This window comes from Telopea speciosissima, chromosome 7 (genome assembly GCF_018873765.1).
Source record: "Telopea speciosissima isolate NSW1024214 ecotype Mountain lineage chromosome 7, Tspe_v1, whole genome shotgun sequence".
NCBI classification, from domain to species: domain Eukaryota; kingdom Viridiplantae; phylum Streptophyta; class Magnoliopsida; order Proteales; family Proteaceae; genus Telopea; species Telopea speciosissima.
In genome coordinates, this window is record NC_057922.1 from 15,542,899 (window position 1) to 15,565,647 (window position 22,749).

General features: G+C 38.7%; 1 protein-coding gene across 4 annotated transcripts in view; it reads left to right on the forward strand.

The window, feature by feature from the left end:
- The first annotated feature begins 2,094 nt into the window (after positions 1-2,094).
- Positions 2,095-22,749, forward strand: part of LOC122667373 (protein PHOTOPERIOD-INDEPENDENT EARLY FLOWERING 1) — a 55,097-nt gene continuing 34,442 nt past the window's right edge. For all 4 annotated transcript variants that reach the window (XM_043863634.1, XM_043863633.1, XM_043863635.1 and 1 more), the window contains exons 1-7: positions 2,095-2,449; positions 13,757-13,852; positions 21,581-21,661; positions 21,787-21,894; positions 22,136-22,216; positions 22,310-22,398; positions 22,554-22,687. In XM_043863634.1, the coding sequence (XP_043719569.1) occupies positions 13,793-13,852; positions 21,581-21,661; positions 21,787-21,894; positions 22,136-22,216; positions 22,310-22,398; positions 22,554-22,687 (553 nt within the window). In that variant the 5' untranslated portion in view covers positions 2,095-2,449; positions 13,757-13,792. The remainder of the gene's footprint in view (positions 2,450-13,756; positions 13,853-21,580; positions 21,662-21,786; positions 21,895-22,135; positions 22,217-22,309; positions 22,399-22,553; positions 22,688-22,749) is intronic.

The following is a 22,749-nucleotide window of genomic DNA, read 5'->3' on the forward strand; positions in this document are numbered from 1 at the left end:
AGTAGAGAAACATGATCCTACCAACCAAAATAATTTTGGTCCATCCTGAACTACCACAAATAGACATTAAGTCCACTAGAAAACATTCCCAGGTGGACTATGCATGAAGTCATTGACCAATTTTCAACAAATAAATATTTTTAGGGAAGTAGTTCTCTGTTCGGGAGTGTGGCTTACGCCAGCACTCCCATGTGTCTATTTCTCTCCTCCTCAAAATAAGGGGGGCAACGATGTCTTTTCACATGGGGAGGAGAGAGATAGACTCATGGGAGTGCTAGCGTAGGCCGCACTCCAGGATAGAGAACTTTTTTCCATATTTTAATTTGGGTGTATTTTCATGGTCAGTTCCCCAAGAGAAGCTTATCTAGTTGGGCGACAATATTTACCATGTGGCATGTTCAAGTAGGTCCCAAATATTATACATAGATAACCCCCCAATGCCCCTGTCTTACATGTCAATATGAAGTTTGAAACAACAACAAAGCATCATGTTATAAATATACTTGATTTGATGTAAGATATTTAACATCTAAATATTTTAAGTAATTTTTTTTTTTTATCATTTTTGTGTAAAAAACAACATAAAAACAACAAAAATAGGCCAAAAAGATCAATATACCCTAAGCCCAGTATGGTTGGGTTTGGGCTTAGCCCTAACATTTAGACCAAGCCATGCTTGGGTTGAGGCTCAGAGACTCAAATTGAGCTCGAGTTTTCAAAAACCCAGGTCAATGCAAAACAATTGCATCCTACCCACCATTATCTATTCAATGGTTGGAACTATCACATCATTATATTGCGTGATAAATTTTGTGAACTGTGGATAAACTTATTTCAATATGGTTGCACAGAGTTATTTGTCTCTTGCAATATATAAGTATCTTTTATTCCCCAAGTATGTTTGGATGCCTAGAAAAATAAATAAAAGAAATAATTGAAAAAAATTTAACTTGGAAAGATAGATAAACACATAAATCAATCATTGTATCATCATATTTTTGTCTTATTATGTTTTTCTTCTTGTCTTCCAAACATAGTCCAATAGAAAAATCTCAATCTCTCTCTCTCTCTCTAAAACTATCACACTCCAAAGTTAATTTTTGAACAGAAGTTACAATGGAGAATGAAACATAGTCAACATAATGGTCGAAGGAGATGTAGTCTATTGCTCCAGATTTGCCCTGTTAATGTTTTGGCTTACCAAATACGATGACCACCTCCCCTCTCTTCTTACCAGATGCTTCTTTAAGGCTATGTTTGGTTGCCAAGAAAGGAAAAGAAAGTTCAAATTTTGAAAGAAAAATAGACACATAAATCAATAATTGTGTCATCATATAAATATATTTTCTAATCTTATTATGTTTTTTTACTTTATAATCTTTCAATTTCTTGAAAATCAAACATAGCCTAAGAATATAAGGGTGTTTTTGTCTTCACAACCTTTTCTTGTTGTCACTTCCTCATGCAACGACAACAAGTCAACCTCTCATTCATAGCCATGCTTCAATGGAACCCACTATAAGCGAGTAAATTCCGCGCGTGAACTCCCGCGCGTGGCAGTTATTAATCTCATTACACAAACACGCCAACAGAAAGGAAAAGGAAATTTACCAAAAAAAAAAAAGGGAAAAGGAAATTCTCGAAACTATCCACTTGACTAGCTCGGCTTGTCTCGATACGATCCCCAGTCCTCAGCTTGGTTTTATGTATCGGTCTGGATCTTGTGGGATCAGACATATTAGCCGATCCGTACCTATATCGGTGGATACCAAAATTAATATATGACTAAACGGTAATCACAAGGGTAAATGCGTCATACTTGGCTTGATTATGAGCGATACGGATCCTGATACCGAGATTACGTACCATGCCCGCAACTCAAACTGGTATAGCCAAACAAGCTCAGCCCAATTAAAGTCAATACGAGCCAAGCTGAGCCGAGCTTTTCTAGGATAGGTAAAATGAAGGAAACTAAACCCTACTCTTCCCATTTGCGTGATTGCGTCTCTCTCTCTCCTTCCTTCCCCCATTTCCCGCTCAATCGTCTGTCCAGATGACTTCTCTGCAACAATCAAAATCCAAGACCTGATCAGTTATTAATCGTCTCTTTTGAGGCGGTGATAAGCCTTGCACAGCTCCATTTCTCTTGCGAGCTCAAACAGGCGATTCAGTTTCAGTCGCCGTCTCGTCACCAGAAAAGAAGGGAGAATAAAGGAATAATAGCAGGCATTTTGGGGGTTTGACTGAATCTTTTCGACTCTGTTGTCCGTTTCGCTCAGAGTAAATGGAATATAGAAGACGAAGACGTAGCGGGAGATTAAGAAGGACTGTATTTTTGGTTTCTGCGAACTTGTCTTCTTAAGGCCCTTGGGATCGGTTTTTTTATATTTTATTTTTAAGCATATATGGCACCAGATTCTGGAGATTACAACAGACTCTCTTTCACCAGGTAAGCCCATCTCGTTTCTCTTTTTTTTTTCTTTTTTGGGTTTAGTTTTTCCTCCATTCGTGAACATTCAGAGCTTAAAATGTGTACTCTTATTGTTTTTTTATAATTTTGGCATCTTATTTGTTTCGTATTTGAGCATTGTTGATGTTTCTTAGATCTTTACGTTAAAAGGTTTCCCTGCTACTGTGGTTTCGAACCGTGAGCTGGTGTTAGTTGTAGCAGCAAAACCTGCTGGCGAGAAAACACAGGTGCTAACTATATATGAATCTATCACTTATGTTTGAACGTCAAAAGTAAGATTAATGTCACATTTAACTGGATCACTTTGGAAGCTTAGAACTGGTGTAGACTTATCGGCATTTTTCTTTTTTCTTTTTATTTTTTTCTAAAGGAAATCATAAAGATATTTTCTCGGAGAACAGCACTAACGGGCAGAAAGTAAGTTAGAATTTGGCAGTTCAAATTCACAAGGATAACCTAATCTGTGCCATTTATCAGCGCCAGGCCCTTTAAAGAGCAGGATGTACATCGCCATTGCTATTTTTTTTTTCTTCAAAGTACAGAAGATGATGAAGTGTTCAAGGCTTAACGACCTGAAACTGGGTAAGGGATCGGCTTCATGGATTCCGATTTGAATTGCCCCTGAATCGATTGGACTTGGCCTAACTTGGCTGGAATTGCTCAGAGTTTGCCTGATGTGATTGGATTCAGTACACTTATAATCAAGGTTAACCTGAGTCGCCCCGAGTATTATCAGTTAGTAGTTTCTTTTTTATGCTTTTCAAAAAAAAAAAAGGTTTTATTTAATCAAAGCTCACCAAGTGAAGTACCCACCACAAAGGAATACACACATGCACGTGCATCCAAAGGGACACAGGAAAACTTGGGTGGTTAGAGAGAGAGAGTCGCCTTGTATAGAAAGCACATCTGAAACAAGGATGTTATAGTCGTGGAAGCTAACTGCTTAAAATGGAGGTTTGAGTCTCAGGAAGATAACCGACGTGAACAAGGCTCTTTGTCGTCTAAAAAGTTGCTGGGTTTGGGGCAGGAATTTCTTACTTTGGGAGGAACCTGGTTGCAGAAAAATTTGGGATTGATAACTTTCAGGTAATCAAGATGTTTTTTTTATGGAAAAGTGTAATAGGAAAAATAAGGGTCTGTCGCTTGGTGTGATTGTAAAAAGTTTGGACTGTCAATGTGAAGACGAGGGTTCGATTGTCAAAGTGGTTTGTACAAAAATGACAAAGGTTAGGACCACCTCCAATCCGTTCTTCTTGGGACCTTGAGAAAGTGGGACTTACATTGGGTTACTGCCCTCCTCTCCTCCCCACCAAAAAAAAAAAAAAAAAAAAACAAACAAAAAGAGAAGAAGATTTTGAAAGGCATCTATCTATGGGCGGTGAATGGAGTAAATCATTCTTTGATTTTATTTTCTTACTTTGAGTAATGTGGAAATGAATGAGGTGTTTCCTTTTCTTATTTTTTGGTAAAGGAATGAATGAGGCGTTTCGGAGGCTGAATAACTAAGAGTTAGAGTTTCTGCTAGGACAACACCTGCTTTGACTTGTAGGAGAGAGACTTGAATAACTGGGAGATAATGCAACCAGCTACCCTCTTGAAAATCTTGCATGGTGTGGATTTATCAGTGAAGAGGAAGATAAAGGATGCTTGAATCATTGTCTTGGTCTTTCTAAGAGGACAACAAAGGTTATCGATTCAATTATAATCCAAAGTTCTTGTTGCTTTTGTAGACGATGTCTGTGAATATAGTTGGTGGAAATTAGAACAATGAATAAGAAGGTTGTAGTATGCAAGATTGATTCTGTGAAATTTAATGACAGCATAAGCTGTGAAGTATTATACTTTGCTTTGGAGGGAACCTGGAGGGAGTGGATTAGAGGATAAACTAGACTTCTTAATTATTCCATCTTGCTTACTGGCTTTCTAAGTGTATATTTCAAAGTGGAAAAGGATATTGGACAAGGGGAACGACTCCCCCTAGATATATTTATATTGATCATGAATACAATTATCATCTTATTTGAGGCTGAGGAAAAGCAGCTCATCAACGACTTTGTGAATAGGAGGATCATGTGGATGTAGGGAATTTGGATTAAAGCAGGATCATATTGCTTTACTTCTTGTACATCCTAGGACGTGGGATGGAATCAGAAACTTGGCAAAGAAAATGTTCAAGCTTTCCTTTGGTAAAAATTCCTATTGAAATTTATTTGCGTTCGATCATGGAAAAATTCAAGAAAAAATTGAAGTAGGAAGATAAGCTGCTTTTCAGTGGTGATTGATCAACCATAATCATGTCTACCATGTAAATCTACCCAGAATTTTCTTTTAATGCTCAATGCTTTGGTCTGGAAAAAGATTGAGAAATATCAGGGGGACTTCTTATCGGAAGCTGGGGACTCTAAAGAAGACCATTTATGCCACCAAGACAGTCAAGAAAGATGTCTTAGAATGGGCAACATTGGGAAGGTAACTGAAGCTTTATTTGCCAAATTGATATGGCTATTTGTCCTAGATCCTAATAGGTTGTGTCGTAGTCATAATATCTGAATATGGTATCATACAAAGTGGTTGTGACTCAAGAGTCAAGACTGATATCTTAATGATTGGTAGATCATTGTTTGGATTGGCCAGGAACCATATTAGTTGATCCAGATTGGTCCAAGTTCGTGTTGTCGGGACCATAGTTAGCAAAAATGGGAACGACAAAAAGACACTCTTACGGTACGGGTTTTAAACGGTAAAAAACGGAAAATGGACGGTACGGGATTTAAACGTTTATATTTAAAAAAAAAAAAAAGGCGGAACAAAAAAAAAAGGGGGCACTATTCTCATATAAATTGAGGAATTTGTATTTGAAATACATGCTTCTATTTTCGGTATCCGTGCACTGACCTTGAGTTGAAGGTGATATCATGAAAAATGTAGCCCTTCGAGTCATTTTTACGTCGGTGAAAGAATCAGATCGATTAGAGTTCAGGAGAGATAGATATGGTCAGTTAAGTCCAAGGTCTTGAAAAACGTCAAAAACGTGATAACGTGTTTTAAACGCGTTTAAAACGGGAAATGCTTGCCGTTTGCCGTTTTTTCTGTATGTTTGGGAAACATACGACAAAACGTATTTAAAACAGTAAAAAACGTGAACGTGTTTAAAACGCGTTTTTGCTAACAGTGGTCAGGACCATAGCAATTCATTCATCCTTTTTAAGACCATTGAGGGAGTTACTCCACTAGCTTGTCCTTCAGTAGTGTATTAGGAGGGGCATACCTAGTGCACGAGGCTCCCACCACTGTGGGGTTTGGGGATGGTCATAATGTACGCAGCCTTACCCCTGCTTTCGTAGAGAGGCTGTTTCCAAACTTGAACCTGTGACTACTTGGTCACAATGGAGCCACCTTACTATTGCACCAAAGCCCAATTGGTCACAATGTTGCATATATTTTGTGAGTTATTACCAATGATGTGTTGACATGGACACGTGTGTTTGGTTTTGGTGTGACATCGAGTGGTGGACATGGGCCCCACCCAAAAAAAATCCAGAAATGTGGGACATGCCTTTGTAAATTTGGTTGATCAATTTGATGCAGATTTATCACCAAATCGGGCTTCTTTTATCAGGAATAAGTTTAGGGTTTGGTTATATACATGTTGGGACTTTGATCCCATGGGTTTTCACTGTAATAGGTCACTTATATGAACCTAAAGTAGGGGTACATAAGTTGCATACGGGATTAGCTCTATACTTAGTTTCAAGTTTAAGTGATTTTAGAATTTTCTTTTAGGATAGAATCTTTTTAACTTAAGTTATATTTTAGGGTCCACACCTCTCCACGAATTTTATAGAGTGAGTGTTTTGTATTTAGACTCAGCCTGTGATTTCCTATTCCTAGGCTGCATAGGAATTTAGGCCTTTGGCCAATATAAATAAAACTAACTGTGGGGCTCCTCTTGACCTCACTGTTTTATAATATCTGCTCTTACAAGCTGCTGCAACCTTTCTTCTATTGAAGATCTGCTTTGTGTGTGATCAAAGATGGTGGGATTGGTGTGTGATCCATTCGACACTTGCGGTGTGAAGCTTGGGTGGTTCGTTGGTGGGATTGGAGTTTGATCCAATCGACACTCTGTGGTGTGAAGCCTAAGTGGTTCCTCTCAAGTTCTACTTTCAAATTTCTGTCCAAGATTTGATTTTTATTCAAGTTTCTCTATCAACAAGCTGCTGCCGATTACATTCTGCTATTACAAGCAAGTCTGAAACATTCAAAATTTTTGAAGGATCTTACAAAACCCAAATACGACCATTGGAATGATGGGAGTAGTTGGATAAAAGAGACCAACCAGGGGCAAAGGAATTTAAAATTTTGGAGGCATTAGACTCTATGATATGGGTTTCTAAGAGACAACAAAAGGTTGGGCGAAGAAGCCGAAGGCGGGAATGGACAACAACATGTTTAGAGGGGGAATTAAGACCCCTGGTGTTCCAAAGGACACCTTGATTCACTTAGACGAAGGTGGGGGGAGCAACTCAAGGCCATGAAGCCTTTGGAGGAAGCTCCTAGATTGGGAAGAGCTTCGATTTCGCCTTTGATAAGAGCGAACAAGAGCAGGGCTAGCTGGAGGGCCAAAAGAGAGGTTGGGAACAGTAGATGGAGGGGACTTGCCTGAAGCCCGGGAGATAGTCCTTGAAGATAGAAGAAGAGAAGAGAGAAGAAAGGGGAGAAAATCAGATAAAGAAAAGAAAATAGAGATAGGAGATTGAAGATAGAAGAAGATGTTGGGATCATATGGAGAAGAGAGAGAGAGAGAGAGAGAGAGAGAGAGAGAGATCGATCAGCTATAGAGTGGGGGCATTTACTTAGCTAGCACACACTTCGTTTAAAGAAGTTCTTTATTCTTCACCAAGATCTCGTATAAGAATGCACAGCCATATATAAGAACTCATTAAAATAAGAACAATAGAATACTAACGGTAATAGAACTCTTTGTAAACATTCATAATCAAAGACTCCTTAAAAATAGCAACTTCTAAGCACCAAAACGGACGATATGTTCAACTCTGACCCCACGCTGACACAATTAAATATAATATTTAAATTAAAATACTCCACATGACACCACCACTGGACCCACTAATAAAATAAAATTCTCAACACTTAAATCTACTGATAATTTTAAAAAATCCTATGTAACAATCTCATGGTAATACAATACATCCAATTAACAAAATACAGACAAAGACCTTATTTCAAAATCAATTTATATCAGATTCTTGAGATCTTTCTTCTGCATTTCCGCTCTTGTGGTTGGCCCTGGATAAACCAAAAGAATGCCATTTGTTAGAAGTCGATATATGTAAGGGGGAGGGAATCATGAATTAGTAATTAGCGATAATTCACGATTCCCCCTTGAGGGTTGTTTTTGTCTTTTCGGTATTGAGATTGTTTACCCTATAGGGTAAACTTATAAATATGAATGAATTGGGACAGTCGACATTAAGACTGCGACTCCCACTGTTGCAGCGTTCTCGTTTCTCTTCTCTTTATTGTTTATTACATGGTATCAGAGCAGGATCGTTAGAGACTGGTTCACACTTCCGAGGATCGATTGTGCTCTTGTAAGGTTTACATTGACTGAGTTCTTCTTCTACAAACAACTCACGTTGTAGACTCTCCAACTTTTCTTTTAAAGGGGTGCAGCGCCCTAATGCTGTGTTTGATCTTTGTTTAAGACTAGTTCATGATTACATGAAGGACTAGGTCTATTGTTGGTGGTATTGATGATTTATTTTGGGGGAGAAGATTGATGAATTGAGATCAGTTTTATTTTTCAATCAGAAGTTAGTGATATTAAGAGTGTTCACGATTTTTCTCTTAATCGTGCCACTTTATGTTGGTTTTCTTTGTGTGCTGATTCACGATTTGTGTTCAATCGTGATTGTTTGGTGGTCAATTTCTGGGGCTGCTTCTGATTTTTGAGGTTTCTTTGACGGTAGAGAATGGTTGAGACAAAGACTGCGATGACTGAAATCTCATCATCTTCTCATCGCATTACTGAAAGGAAGTTAGAAGGAATTTTTAATTTTCAGCAATGGAAGAAGGTAGTCAGGTTGGCTTTGACTGGTCGTGATCAACAGGATCACTTGACGAAGGCAAAATCTGAGGCTGATACGACTTGGGACACTGTGGATGCAAGGATATTGAGCCAGATGTTGAATTCGATGGATAATCTGATTGCCGACTTGATGACTCATATTGACACAGTTAAGGACTTATGGGAATATTTGAATGTCTTGTACTCTGGAAAGGACAACTTGTCTCGCATTTGTGATCTATCCCAGGCTTTCTATAAGGTGGATCAGAAGACCCTTAATGTCACCCAATATTTTGCTGAGTTCAAGAGGTTATATGAGGAGCTGAATTCTGCCCTTCCTATTACTTCTGATGTACAAGGCATGCAAAAACAGCGAGAACAGCTTGCTGTTATGGTATTTTTGGGTGGACTTCGTAAGGAATGTGAGTCTGTGCGATCCCAGATTCTTGGTGGTGATAAGATCATCACACTTTCAGAAGCTTTTTCTCATGTTTTACGTGTTTCTTGTGAGAGCAGCCAGGATTCTACCCCTGTTGAAAATTCGGCTCTAGCATCTTTTACACCAAACCGTGGGCCCATTGGTGGGACAGATAATGGTGGTGGTGGTCGTGGGACTGGTACTGGTAAAACTCCCACGTTTGGTGCTTCAGAGACTTCAGGACAGGTGAGAACTTGTCACCGTTGTGGTAAACCTGGCCACATTCAGCTTTTTTGCTGGAAGCTTCATGGTAAACCACCTCAGTTTGCAAATTCGGCAAGTAGTGATTCGGTGGTTCCTTCTTCTTCCAAGCTTGAGGTTAAAACAGTAACCATGTCTGATGAAGATTATGAGCGTTTTACTTAGTTTCAAAATTCCCAGTCATCTCAATTCTCCACTGCTACACTTGTTCAGCCAGGTAATGCTATTGCGTGTCTTTCGTTCGCTTCTCGTCCCTGGATCATTGATTCAGGTGCTTCGGACCATATGACTGGGGTTTCAAGTATTTTTTTCTTCGTTTTGTGAGTCTTTTTCGATTGTTGTATTAGCCGATGGGTCTTTAGCTAAAGTTCGGGGTACAGGCACTGTGCATGCTACCCCTTCTTTGTCGTTATCTTCTGTTTCTTATTTGCCCAAATTTCCTTTTAATTTATTGTCTGTTCGAAAATTCACTAAAGCTTACAATTGTTCTGTCACCTTTTTCCCTGATCATTGTGTGTTTCAGGATCTCAAGTCGAAGAAGACAATTGGTAGAGGCCGTGAATCTGGGGGGTTTTATGTCCTTGAAGACACATCAGCTGTGGCATGTTCGAGTATGGCGCTTCCCCATCAAATTCATTGTCGTTTGGGTCATCCTTCATTGGAAAGTTTGAAGATTTTAGATAGTCGGTTTCGGTCTTTGTCTAGTTTGCATTGTGAGTCTTGTTAGGTTGGGAAACTTCACCGTGTAAGTTATCCCCCTTGAGTCAATAAATGGGCTGCCCGACCTTTTTCTTTAGTTCATTCAGATGTATGGGGTCCGTGTCCAGTTATTTCTAAGTAGGGCTTTCATTACTTTGTTACTTTTGTGGATGACTATTCTAGAGTTACCTGGATTTATTTAATGAAAAATCGTTCTGAGTTATTCTCCATTTTTTGTGCCTTTGTTCTTGAAATTCAGAGTCAATTTAATACTTCATTGAAAATTCTTCTTAGTAATAATGCTAAAGAGTATTTTTTTCTCCTTCCAATGACTTTATGTTTAAGCATGGGATCATTCATCAGTCCTCTTGTGCGGATACACCTCAACAAAATGGTGTCTTCGAAAGGAAAAACAGACATTTGATGGAAGTCACTCGATCTCTTCTGTTTGAGATGAAAGTGGCTAACATTTTTTGGGCTGATGCTGTTCTAACTGCGTGTTATCTTATTAACCGGATGCCTTCTTCGGTTTTAAGTGGTGATATTCCGTATTCTTTGTTGTTTCCTTCTAATCCTTTGTTTGTGTTACCACCACATGTTTTTGGGAGTGTTTGTTTTATTCGGGATCATCGTCTTCATCGCTCTAAGCTGGATCCTAGAGCCCTTTAATGTTTTTTTGTTGGGTATTCTAAAACTCAAGAGGGGTATCGCTGTTATTCTTTTGATTTAAATAAATACTTTGTTATGGCAGATGTTTCTTTCTTCGAGTCTACTCCCTTTGTTGAGTCTTCGGTGCCCAATTCAGCCTTGGATGATGATCTGCCCGTATATGTTGTTGAGTCTTCTCCTTTGCAGGTTCAATTGCCTTCCGTGCCACCTCCTACAAAGCCACTTGTTGTGTTTCAACGTCGCTCATCAGTCGAGGCAGCGACACCCCGAATTGCACCTTTTGATCAATACAACACCCGGTTAAATGCTTCTACCTCGTCTTCTTTACCTTCGGATCCACCAATAGGTACTTCCTCTTCTTCCACCGTTCCTATTAGTTCTGACTTGGATTTACCTGTTGCGCGTCGTAAGGGTGTTCGGCGTTGTACCGGGCATCCTATCTCTAATTTCGTGTCTTATTCTGGTTTGTCTTCTACCTTTGTTGTTTGCTTTTCTACTGTTGACTATCATCCTATTCCTAAGTCTGTGTTACCGAGGCCTTGTCTAATCCTGGGTGGAAGGTTGCTGTGGCTGATGAATTCTCTGCGCTGGAGGAAAATCAGACATGGGAACATGTTTCGTTACCTCCTGGTAATTCTGCCATTGGTTGTAGGTGGATATTTGTGGTGAAGGTCAACTCTGATGGGTCTGTGGCTCGTTTGAAGGCCCGACTTGTTGCAAAGGGATATGCCCAAGTATATGGGGTCGATTACCTGGATACATTTTCTCCTATTGCAAAGCTTGCATCTGTTCGCATTTTGATTTCTTTGGCTGTTACACATCATTGGCCTTTGTTTCAGTTAGACTTGAAAAATGCATTTTTGCATGGTGATCTACATGAGGAGGTGTACATGGAGCAACCTCCTGGGTTTGTTTCTCAGGGGGAGTCTGGGAAGGTGTGTAGGCTAAAGAAATCGTTGTATGGATTGAAACAGTCGCCACGGGCGTGGTTTGGTCGTTTTACTGATGTTGTATTGGAGTTTGGGCTGAAACGGTCTGGGAGTGATCACTCAGTGTTTTTCCGGCATTTTGATGCTGGTAGGATGTTTTTGGTAGTTTATGTGGATGATATTGTTATCACAGGAGATGATTCTTCAGGTGAGAGTTTGAAGATACATTTGGGACAGCAGTTTCAGACTAAAGACCTGGGACGACTGAAATATTTTTTGGGTATTGAGGTAGCTCAATCACATAAAGGGATTTTGCTCTCTCAACAAAAATATGTTCTTGACTTGTTGTCAGAGACAGGACTGCTGGGCTCTAAACTTGTGGACACACCTATGGATCCTAACGTGAAACTTATGACAGATGATGGTGATATTCTTGATGACCCTAAGAAGTATCAGAGGCTTGTGGGGAAACTCAACTATTTGACTGTGACTAGACCTGACATTTTCTTTCTTGTCAGTGTGCTAAGTCAGTTTATGTCCGCTCCTCGGACGTTTCATTGGGATGCAATTATAAGGGTTTTACGCTATATCAAGAAGGAACCGGGACGTGGTCTCCTATATTTTGATCATGGTCATGGGAGGATTGTTGGATTTTTCGATGCTGACTGGGCAGGGTCTCCGGTTGATCGAAGTTCTACTTTAGGTTATTGTGTGTTTGTTGGAGGGAACCTTGTGTCATGGAAGAGCAAGAAACAAACTGTTGTAGCCCTGTCCAGTGCAGAGTCGGAGTATCGGGTTATGGCACATGGCACTTGTGAGCTGATGTGGGTTAAACAGTTGATGACTGAACTTGGGTTTGGTGATGATTCTCCTATGTTGCTATGGTGTGATAGTCAGTTTGCTATTCATATTTATGAGAATCCTGTGTTTCATGAGAGAACAAAACATATTGAGATCGATTGTCATTTTGTTTATGAGAAGCTGCAACAAGGGGTTATTTCTCCTCATCATTTTCGAATGGGGGAGCAACTTGCTGATTTGTTTACAAAGTCTTTGGGGAGTGTGAGAGTAAATTATATTTGTAACAAGCTGGGCATGGTTAATATCTATGCTCCAGCTTGAGGGGGAGTGTTAGAAGTCGATATATGTAAGGGGGGAGGGAATCGTGAATTAGGAATTAGCGCTAATTCATGATTCCCCCTTGAGGGATGTTTTTGTCTTTTCAGTATTGAGATTGTTTACCCTATTGGGTGAACTTATAAATATGAATGAATTGGGGCAGTCGACATTAAGACTGTGACTCCCACTGTTGCAGCATTCTCGTTTCTCTTCTTCTTTCTTTCTCTTTATTGTTTATTACACTATTTATATGATCTCTAAACACTTCATTGATTCCTGTTGGACCTGGGCCACTAAAATTGCTTTCATAAAAGTCCAGTTTACTGGATGAATCAGATGGAGGAATCTGGTCATGTCTCACCACTTCCTCAGTGGTCTAGTTGTTACCTTAGTTCTTTGCATGCCATATGTGAATCAAGTTAATACCTTGCAATATCAGCAAAAATCTTGGGGAAAACTCTGAGATTGTCTTTCCTTTTTCGCTTAGATGAGGATGAAAAGGGGCTTCCTAGCCAAAGCAGTCTTCTCTTCCCTATCCGTCTTCTTCAAATTTTGCAAAAGGAGCAATGACAAAAATGCATTGAATTGTATGGTTGACTTGGTCACATCTTTTTCTTGCAGTGAAATAATTTTTTTTGTTAAGGGAGTGTGTGCTGTACTGGATATCTTATGCTAGACTAATTTTCTTTTTGAAAATTGTTCTCTTTTTAGTCTTGATAGACTCTTGTTTTTCTTTGTGGTATTTATGATTATATTTACCTTGTTTTTAAGCTTAATTGGTTAGATTTCCAGATGATGTGTGATTTTATGTTCATCACTCTAATGCATAGAAGTTGAACCAAAGTAAAAGTAATAGCTGATACCTTTTAACTTAAAGTATTTTTTAGTATTATATTGTCAGTTTTCTGCTTCGCCTTGTTTATCATTTGACTTCTTTAAATGACATACATGTGAGTGATGCATCCATTTCTTTGTGAAGGTTTGGTTCCTCGCATCAATCTTTGCCATTGTGGCACCAATACTCACTTACTTTACAAAGTATGATCTTCCTTGTACTTATTGATTAATAATGATCTCCATTGCTTTTCTCCTATATGCAGACTCTTCTTGATGGAATAGGTATTTACAAGAACACCATGGCCTCAAAAGGTCCTAGGTACAAGTTTGATAATGAGACAAAAACTAGGCGCCAAAAGGTTGGTTTTGTGAAACTTGTATAACATTCAATCTTATAATTCTTGTGTGAATTGCTATTGTGCATACTTCAATTCTCATAATCTCATATTGGATTTGACTCTTTCAATGTTTTACGTTTTGCCGAGGGTGATTCCACCCTTGGCAAAACCAAAATTTTCACCAAATTTTGCCAATCTCACATAAACTTTGCATGTTGATTTACTTACCCCATGGATTCCGAACTGCATAATTGTCAGCATCCTTTTTGGAACCAAAATTTTCCCTGCGCGTGTTTTACTTGATGATACCAGGTGTGCATGGATGGTCATCTTTTACTAATATTGCATTGACACCCGTTTGCTGTTATTATTATTATGTTTTAAACTTTTCCTTGTATTCTCTTTATTGTTCAAGGTTAGAAATTACTGTTTACCTTTCACTATCCTTATTATGGAAACAGTTCCATAAATCTTATGTCTAGTATGGTGTGGTGAAATTCAGACAAGCCTCAATGTACCAATTTTATTTGAACCCATGTGAGGGCGTAAATGTTTCAATGATAAAATGTGGGTATTATTTCTCACAATTTTGTATTTTCTGGTGTCTGTGAAAAACTGGCCCATCTATCATTTTTAAGTGGATCACATTTAGTGCGGAGCAGAAACCTTTCTACCAGAAGTTGAATTATAAATTTATTCAAGCTTGTTGCAAGTGGATTTTTTTAAGAGTAAAAGGAAAAAACAATTAAAAAAGGTTCTCTGAGCAAGCAGCATAGAGAAGTGCACCAATAAGGTGCGACAAAACGGTTTCATACAGAGGAGGGCAGTGAGGTCATTTCATGTTAGGAGGAGAGAGATAGACACAAGGTGCTAGTATACCCTGCCCTAGCAGCTCAGAGAACCTTTTCCCATTAAAAAATGAAAGTAAAACCTTTGTGCACTTTCTCATATTTGAACTTCCAAGTTTTGAACCATCAATTAGATCTAATTGAAGATGCTCTAATGGTTGGAGCCTGTAGACTATTTGAAACTATGAACATCCTGTTCACCATTCCAGGATGAATATCAAAATGTCAAAATTTGCCATTGCTGTTGCCATTGTCACCCTCTCAATCCATTGTTGTCAATGTCTAAAAGAGTTGAGTTGATACAGAAATTGGGAGAGAATGGGCAGAAGGAAGCACGAGAAAATGTAAATTTATGAAAGATCTAATCATCATTTGTATCTGTTGCTGGAGCTTTTGGGGTTCACTGGATTTTACTGATGGAAAAGGGTTGGAGGTTTGGTTTGGGGAGAAAGAAGAGGCAGGAGAGTGGGGGCTTTCTTTGATGCATCCTTATGTTCTTAAAAGCCCAGTCCTCACGGCAGGAATAACTTCATTGAGATTGAGGAAAGCAAAGTTGTGATCCACAAGACATGCTTTATGTTAAGGATTTATCACCTATCATTGCTGGCCAAATGTAACTGGAGGTATGGTTGTGCAAAGTACCTTCCTCAAGTAATTTGTGTGTCAATAGCCAATGAGCATGTTACATCTTTAAATGAGCTGTTGCTGATGCTAGCTTTTTGTTTACCCCTCATTGCCTACATTGGAAGTCGAGGTGAATCTTCTCACAGTTGCATCACTCAGAGATGGGCAGTGAGGAAGTTGCCATCATTAAATGAGTCTTTTGCTAATGGTAGCTTTTTGTTTACCCCCTCATTGCCTACAATGGAAGTCGAGGTGAATCTTCTCACAGTTACATCACTCAGTGATACAGAACCAAGGGTGTACTCAAGGAAGAAAAAGAAGAAGGCTGGTACCATTTGATGTAGATCAGCCCAGCCTTAATGGGCTAGGACTATTGATCCTTAATGGACTAGGATTATTGTTGTGGATCAGAACCAACACCATAGGCCAAAGTATTATTAGTCCTAATGGGCTTGGTCTAGACCCAAGACTAAGGCCCAGCCCATGCAAGTTGGGTTTGGTCAATCTATGTTTTATATTGTAAGATTATGCGTTATGTGTGGGTGGTAGGTAGTGAGTTGGTGGGAGTATTATCAATAAATGAGGCCTTATTGTCAAAGGAAGGCTCCATTGTCAAAGGGAGGCTCCTATGTCAAAATTAGGTAAGGGTTTGGTGGTAATAAATTAATGTTTGGTAGGAGATTTCCTATTTTCTAAAGTCAAGAATTAAGTAGGAAAGTTGGGTTTGGTGTCCTTTTCTTGGAAGCAAGTTTTTGCTTCTATTTATTTGTAAGGCTGTTTTCAGCCACGTAGAGAATTTTTGCCATTCAATATTGCTGTTAAGCTGTTGCTTCTTTTGAAGTAATTCCATGGTGTCGATCTTTGGTGATGGAGCTGGTGTGTGATCCAAGCTGACTCCTTGTGGTGGGAAGCCCAGGAGGTTACTCTTTAGTCCTTTTTCCACTTAATGTAGGACAGGATTGAAAGTTCAACCAGTCCCAAAACAGGATTTGAATTAGGGGGAAAGGGGTTCAATTCGATGAGGTTAAGGTTGGGTTGGGTTGGTGTATTAATGAATAGGCTAAGGGCAAAGGTAAAGAGAGGGAAATAGGTCTAAGGATAACATGGAGTCAAGGGATTAGGCAAACAGATCTGTAGCAAGCAGCAATAGTGAGTCTCGATTGGAATGGGGATGTCTTCTAATGGCTGGAATGCTTGAAAAGAATGAGAACAAGGACTGAAGAGTAACCTCCTAGGCTTCCCACCGCAAGAAGTCAGCTTGGATCATACACCAGCTCCATCACCAAGGATCAACATCATGGAATTACTTCAAAAGAAGCAATAGCTTAACAATAATATTGAATGACAAAATTCTTCACATGGCTGAAAACAACCTTACAAATAAATAGAAGCAAAAACTTGCTTCCAAGCAAAGGATACCAAACCCAACTTTCCTACCTAATTCTTGACTTTAGAAAATAGGAAATCTCCTATAAAACATTGACTTATTACCGCCAAACCCTTACCTAATTTTGACATAGGAGCCTCTCTTTGACAATGGAATCTTCCATTGGCAATAAGGCCTCTTTATTGACAATACTTCTACCAACTCTCCACCTGCTACCCACACATAACGCATGTTCTTACATTATAAAACATAGATTGACCAAACCCAACTTGCATGGGCTGGGCCTTAGTCTTGGGTCTAGGTCAAGCCCATTAGGACTAATAATACTTGGGCCTATGGTGTTGGTTCTGATCCACATCAATAGTCCTAACCCATTAAGACTGGGCTGATCTACATCAACTGGCAGCAGCCTTTTTCTTTTTCTTCCTTGAGTATACCATTGGTTTTGCATCACTCAGAGATGGGCAGTGAGGAAGTTGCCAACAGGTTGTTGGAAATTGGCCAAAAGACTTGGTCTCTTCTTTCTAGTAGAAATTGTGCTTTAAGTTCTTTAATGAGGTGGAAATTTGAGATAGAATGGGGATGTTGGGATGGACTTGTGTGATTAGTATTGGAGGGTCAAGGAAATGAGGAATTTAAAACTGGAACGTAGATCAGCCTAGGGTCTCAGTGTCTCACCCTTAGATCTCAGGGACTAAGCTGCGCTTTCATCTTCTCACCACACACAAAGGCATTCATCAATACCAATGTATCAGATATTTGCTCCAGCATTGTCCAAAGTAATAGCAATTTCTTAATGCCCCAGTCTAAAAACATCTTTGATGCCCTATCATAGATGTGAACTCTATTGTGTGGAGGTGGCGTGATGTAAAATCTCAGCAGTTTCTTGTGTTAACCTAATCCATGTCAATGTCGTGAGAGAAATGTAATTTAGTGATGGAGGGCCACAAATTAGTGGTCAATGATACCCCACCAATTGAAGGATTTTAGGAAAACCTTGATCCTCTTATACTCCCTAGTGTGCCACCTGAAGATTTCAGCCAATTTGGTGGTACTGCAAATGGGGCTGAATTATGGATAAAGATAGGTAATCAAATCCCTAAATTCTTCATTCTATACAAATACCAAAGGCAACTTCCATCTCACAAAAAGTGTAGTAATCTTATCACACATAGGTCTGCCTCAAGCTTCATACCTTTAATCATCAAAGTCCCATAACTTCAACTCATGAGCATTTGGGAGCCATCTTTGCTTTGCCGTTTGGGCCATTGCTTGAGATGTTTCCTCAAACTGCCGGTGCCATTGATGTCTAAGTCAGCCAAATAAACAATTCTAGAGTCTTTGCATTTTTCTCTGTCTCCCATCAGAACCTTTTTCTTTAGGGATTCGAATAAACTCCTTCCAACCTATAGATGTTCTCTTTCTCTTTAAGCAGTGGCAGATGTTACAGTTTCTAAAATTTTATGTTCAGATGGATTTCCAGCATCATCTGATATCTCAAAATCAGGTTCATTCTACTTCATTGACATTTTTCAAAAAAATAAAACACACTGGCAAAAGGGTTGCAAATAATAAATCATGACAAAATCAGATTTCATACCAAAACAGAATTGGATTTCTAATTTTCATCAACATGCCATCATTACATAACTTATAGCTACCAATTATCATTACCAAATACTTGAAAACGAAAATCATGATTTCAGTTTTTCTTACTTTCTGAATTCATACACACCTTACAAATAATAATTACCATTATGACAGAAAGACTCAAAATAAACCTTATGATGGTGCTCACAATCATATGGTATAACAGTAGACATGAACCATTTATGTTTGTTACCTAAAAAATATCCAGGGAGTACCATCAGTTTGTCACATTTTAGTAGCTATTATTATGTATATATTTTCTGTGAAAAACATTTTCAGTAGCTATTATTATACTACAGGTCTACAGCGCCTTACAATTACAATTAAGCGTAATGGGTCTTGGTAGTACTATTTCTGCATCTCCCTGACCAAATCCACCCACATTGCGATTACTCGTTAATATAGTTGTCAAAGCGTCGCCTAGGCGCCTTGGCGCCTTGGCGGAAAATCTGGGCCAAGGCAAGCTGTCGCTTTATTGCCCAAGGCGCTTTGGTGTTGGCAGCACATGCTCACCCCTGCGACTCGACTACCCCACCCCCGATAAGAAGGAAACAACAACAGAAATACCACCGCTGCCACCGCCAGTGCCATAGCAGCAGCATAGCAGCATAATAAGTAGAAGAAGATGAAGATGGAAGGAGAGGGAGGAGGAAGAATAAGAAGATTGACAAAGCGGTAGCAGTGGCAACCACAACACTTGCCGCCGACGAAGATAAGTTGCAGCGGCCACTGCCACACCATCATCGCTACCATAAAAGGAAAAAAGAAAAAAGAAGAAAGAGGGTGTGTACATGTTTGAGTTCCAGTGCTGCTGCCACTCCTTTCAACAGGGTCGCAATCTAATCTAGAACAGGCAGCCACAGAGTCGCGATTCTTTCAACATTGTGCATAGTGCACATTTCTGGGAGGACAAGTGGCTTTTGCTATGCTGTTCCCCCTGGCCCTCCAGTCCCCACTTCTAGAATCCATCGACATCAGGAATGCCCTCAACTCCCCCTTCTTTAATATGATCTTTGTTTATTTTATTTTATATTTTAATTCCCTCAACCCCCTTCTTCAATTAGTTTGTGGTAGAATCCAGCGAGAATGCCCTCAATCCCCCCTTTCTTTAATAAGATATTTGTTTATCTTATTTTTATAAATTAATATTCTATTTTATTATAACCAAAAGGAACTGGAAAAAAAATATATATATAAGTAAGGCTTCCAAAGTCTTTTTGGACATTTTATGATTGAGATGATGACAAATCTTACGAGAATGCATTAAAAAAAATACTAAAGCGCTTGAGGTGCCTAGGCGGGTACCTTGTCACCTAAGCGCTTAGCTGGCCCTTGAGCAACTTGGATCGCCTAGCGCTTTGACAAATATGCTGGTTAATGGTTGGTCAAGGTTGATAGATTCATCCTCTGAAACAAGAAGTTCTGGTCCTTGAGGTATAATATCAACTACTTAGTGTCCATCCACTGTATCCTCTATGGTTATTTCATATCAATGCATTGAGTTAGTTCCTAGAAAAGTTGTTTAAAGAATGCCTTGTTAGACTCAAACTTAACTACTAATGAGCTTACTTATTAAAAAAAATAAATTCGCAATAGGTGTTGGCATATGCATGATATACATAGATTTCATCATCAATGAAAAGAAAAGGTACTCGGCTAGGTATCCCTGTTCATCTTCTCATGCCAATCCCTTTGGTGTGTGCTCTCTCGGAGAGTTTGTTGGAGTGAAATTCTCAGTGTGAGTAGATTTTTCTAACGATTTAAATATCGAAAATCCAAACCAACTCTACGCTAATGTGTGACTTATTGATTCAGTTATCTAATCCATTTATTTAGTTGGTTGCTCGTCAATCAAACAACACTCAGTTATCTTATCCTTGTATTTAGTTGGTATTTCAATAGAGTGCTGTATTTGGAGCCCATCATCATTCATTAGCCTTTTTTCTTGGACATTCAACTTGATCTTTAATTAACTTATCAGTATTGGATATTCATTGAATGACAATTGCGTCTGATAGGCATTGACCAGAATCACCTTGATGTTTTGTTAATTTGTTATAGAGAAACCCCTTCTCTGGCTGCAACTTGCCAAGGTTGGCACTTACCATTCACGGACGACGTCTATGCAAGACAATTAAATTTCAGCAGCCTTTAAACAATGAACAATTTGAACTAGTTTGACCTTAAGGTCATGTAGGATTTTTCAAGCAATAAGTTCAAGTGTTCAACTGTATGGGAAACAATTACATAATCAAAGATTGAGTGGGCATGGAATGAATATCTCACGTTGATTGTTGTGTCAAGTTTACTTAAGGGGAGTGAGATAAAACTTTCTACATTTAAATGATTTTAAAGATTACTACTCTTTTAACTACTCCTGATATGCTTTGATATTCAAAACCTGCAAGGTCTTATTCTCTTGATCTTTAGCCAGCAATGGACTCCAACTATGCCATATCACATCCTCAATTTATTTATTTTTTTGATCATACAAATTCAAGTCACACTGTTGTTCAATCACAAACACCTAACTGGGAAAGTAAAGAAAGAAAGAAAAGGAAAAAAATTGCTGCAGACCACCACTCAAGACATGCGGATAGTCTCAGACAACCCATATCCCCCCCCCCCCAAAAAAAAAAGAAAAAAGAGAAAAAAAAAGAAGTGATGATTGATGGTCAGAATGCTCTCTTACCAATGCCTACAAAAAACTTTGGACCATACCATGTTCACAGGAAAATTGGGCTGTTCTGCACCTTTAAATTTGTCAAATCACGACTTTACAATGGACTGTCCTGATTTGCCATATTTCCATACTTTCTTTTGCTTTTCTCACCCCCTAGTTAGCTCTTTTGAGTCCTAATAAATGAATCAGTTGATAGAATGCCATGTTTGAATGTATGCGTATATTCATGTATTAGTGTGAGTTTACTATGTTCCTGTGTCAAGCTGATGTATCATATCATGGTATATGTGCTTGAGAAGATTAACTTTCTTTGGAACTACAAAAAAAAGTGTTCATTTATATTTACTTTGATTTTCCCCACTCTCTTATGAGGGTGTGTTAGGATGTACATGACGTGGGGCCTTGGCATTTGCTAATTTTGAATTGCCTGGCATCTGAAGTCCACTTGAATGTAATTGAAATTCAGGCCAAATTACTTTATGTGCTCACTTGTGTATCTTTAATTTTTTTTTTGGGGGGTGGGTTCACTTTTTGACCGTAATTTTGGCTATTCGCAGGCGCTTGAAGCTCCTAGAGAACCAAATCGCCGCAAAACACATTGGGATCATGTTTTGGAGGAGATGGTTTGGTTGTCAAAGGTAAGTTACACGCTTATTTTGTGATATCTAATTCGTTCATATAAAGCTTTTCTGTAACAGCTTTTACATTGTCATCCTTTAATTTGTTTGTGCTTTGTCTCACTCCGTAAATAATTTGTTCGCAGGATTTTGAGTCAGAGAGAAAATGGAAATTGGCTCAGGCAAAGAAGGTAGCAATTAGAGCTAGCAAAAATATACTGGACCAGGCAACGAGAGGTGAAAAGAAAGTGAAGGTTTGGCTTTTCCTTTTAGTATTTCCAAAAGCAGTTGTATTTGTAAATGATTGGAATTTAGAATTATTAATAGGAAGGTTCTTCTTGCGAATAATTTGGACATGGTGTGAACATAGCTACATTTTTTTCCAGTATATTCTGTTTTCTTGTTCTATGAGCCAGGACCTTTAAGAGCAGTTAAAAAAAAAATAAAATCAAATGTCTTATTGTTTGTTCTTGTTGATTTTCTGTTGAGATTCAGGAAGAAGAGCAGCGATTAAGAAAGCTTGCACTCAATATTTCTAAGGATGTGAAAAAATTTTGGATGAAGATAGAGAAGCTGGTAAGTTCATATACATAACAAACTCAGTTCAGTCTATGTTTGCCACATTTGTTTGTCTTCTGAAAATTGTATTCTTCCTACAAATTGTCACAGGTGCTTTACAAGCATCAGCTGGAGCTTGAGGAAAAAAAGAAAAAAGCACTTGATAAGCAGCTAGATTTTTTGTTAGGCCAGACTGAAAGGTAGAATGTTATTCTCCTTAAACCTAGATCTATTTTTTATTGTTTGCGGAACATGCAGTTCATAGATCACTCTCCTCTTTAAACTTCTTGTGGTATTGTATTTTCTCTGTGCTCTTTCTAAAATAATTATGACTTTTTTCTTGAATTTGTCTCAGGTACTCAACGATGCTTGCAGAAAATCTTGTCGACCTGCCATTTCCTCGTAAATCAGAGCAACCAGGTTCTACCATGGAAAGTATTCAAGATAAGGAAGGGGATGAAACTAAAATGGGAGCAACTAAATGCCCTGGTAATGATTACAATTTATATGTTTTCTTTCTTATCCTGTTTCAACTTGAATAACTCACTTTT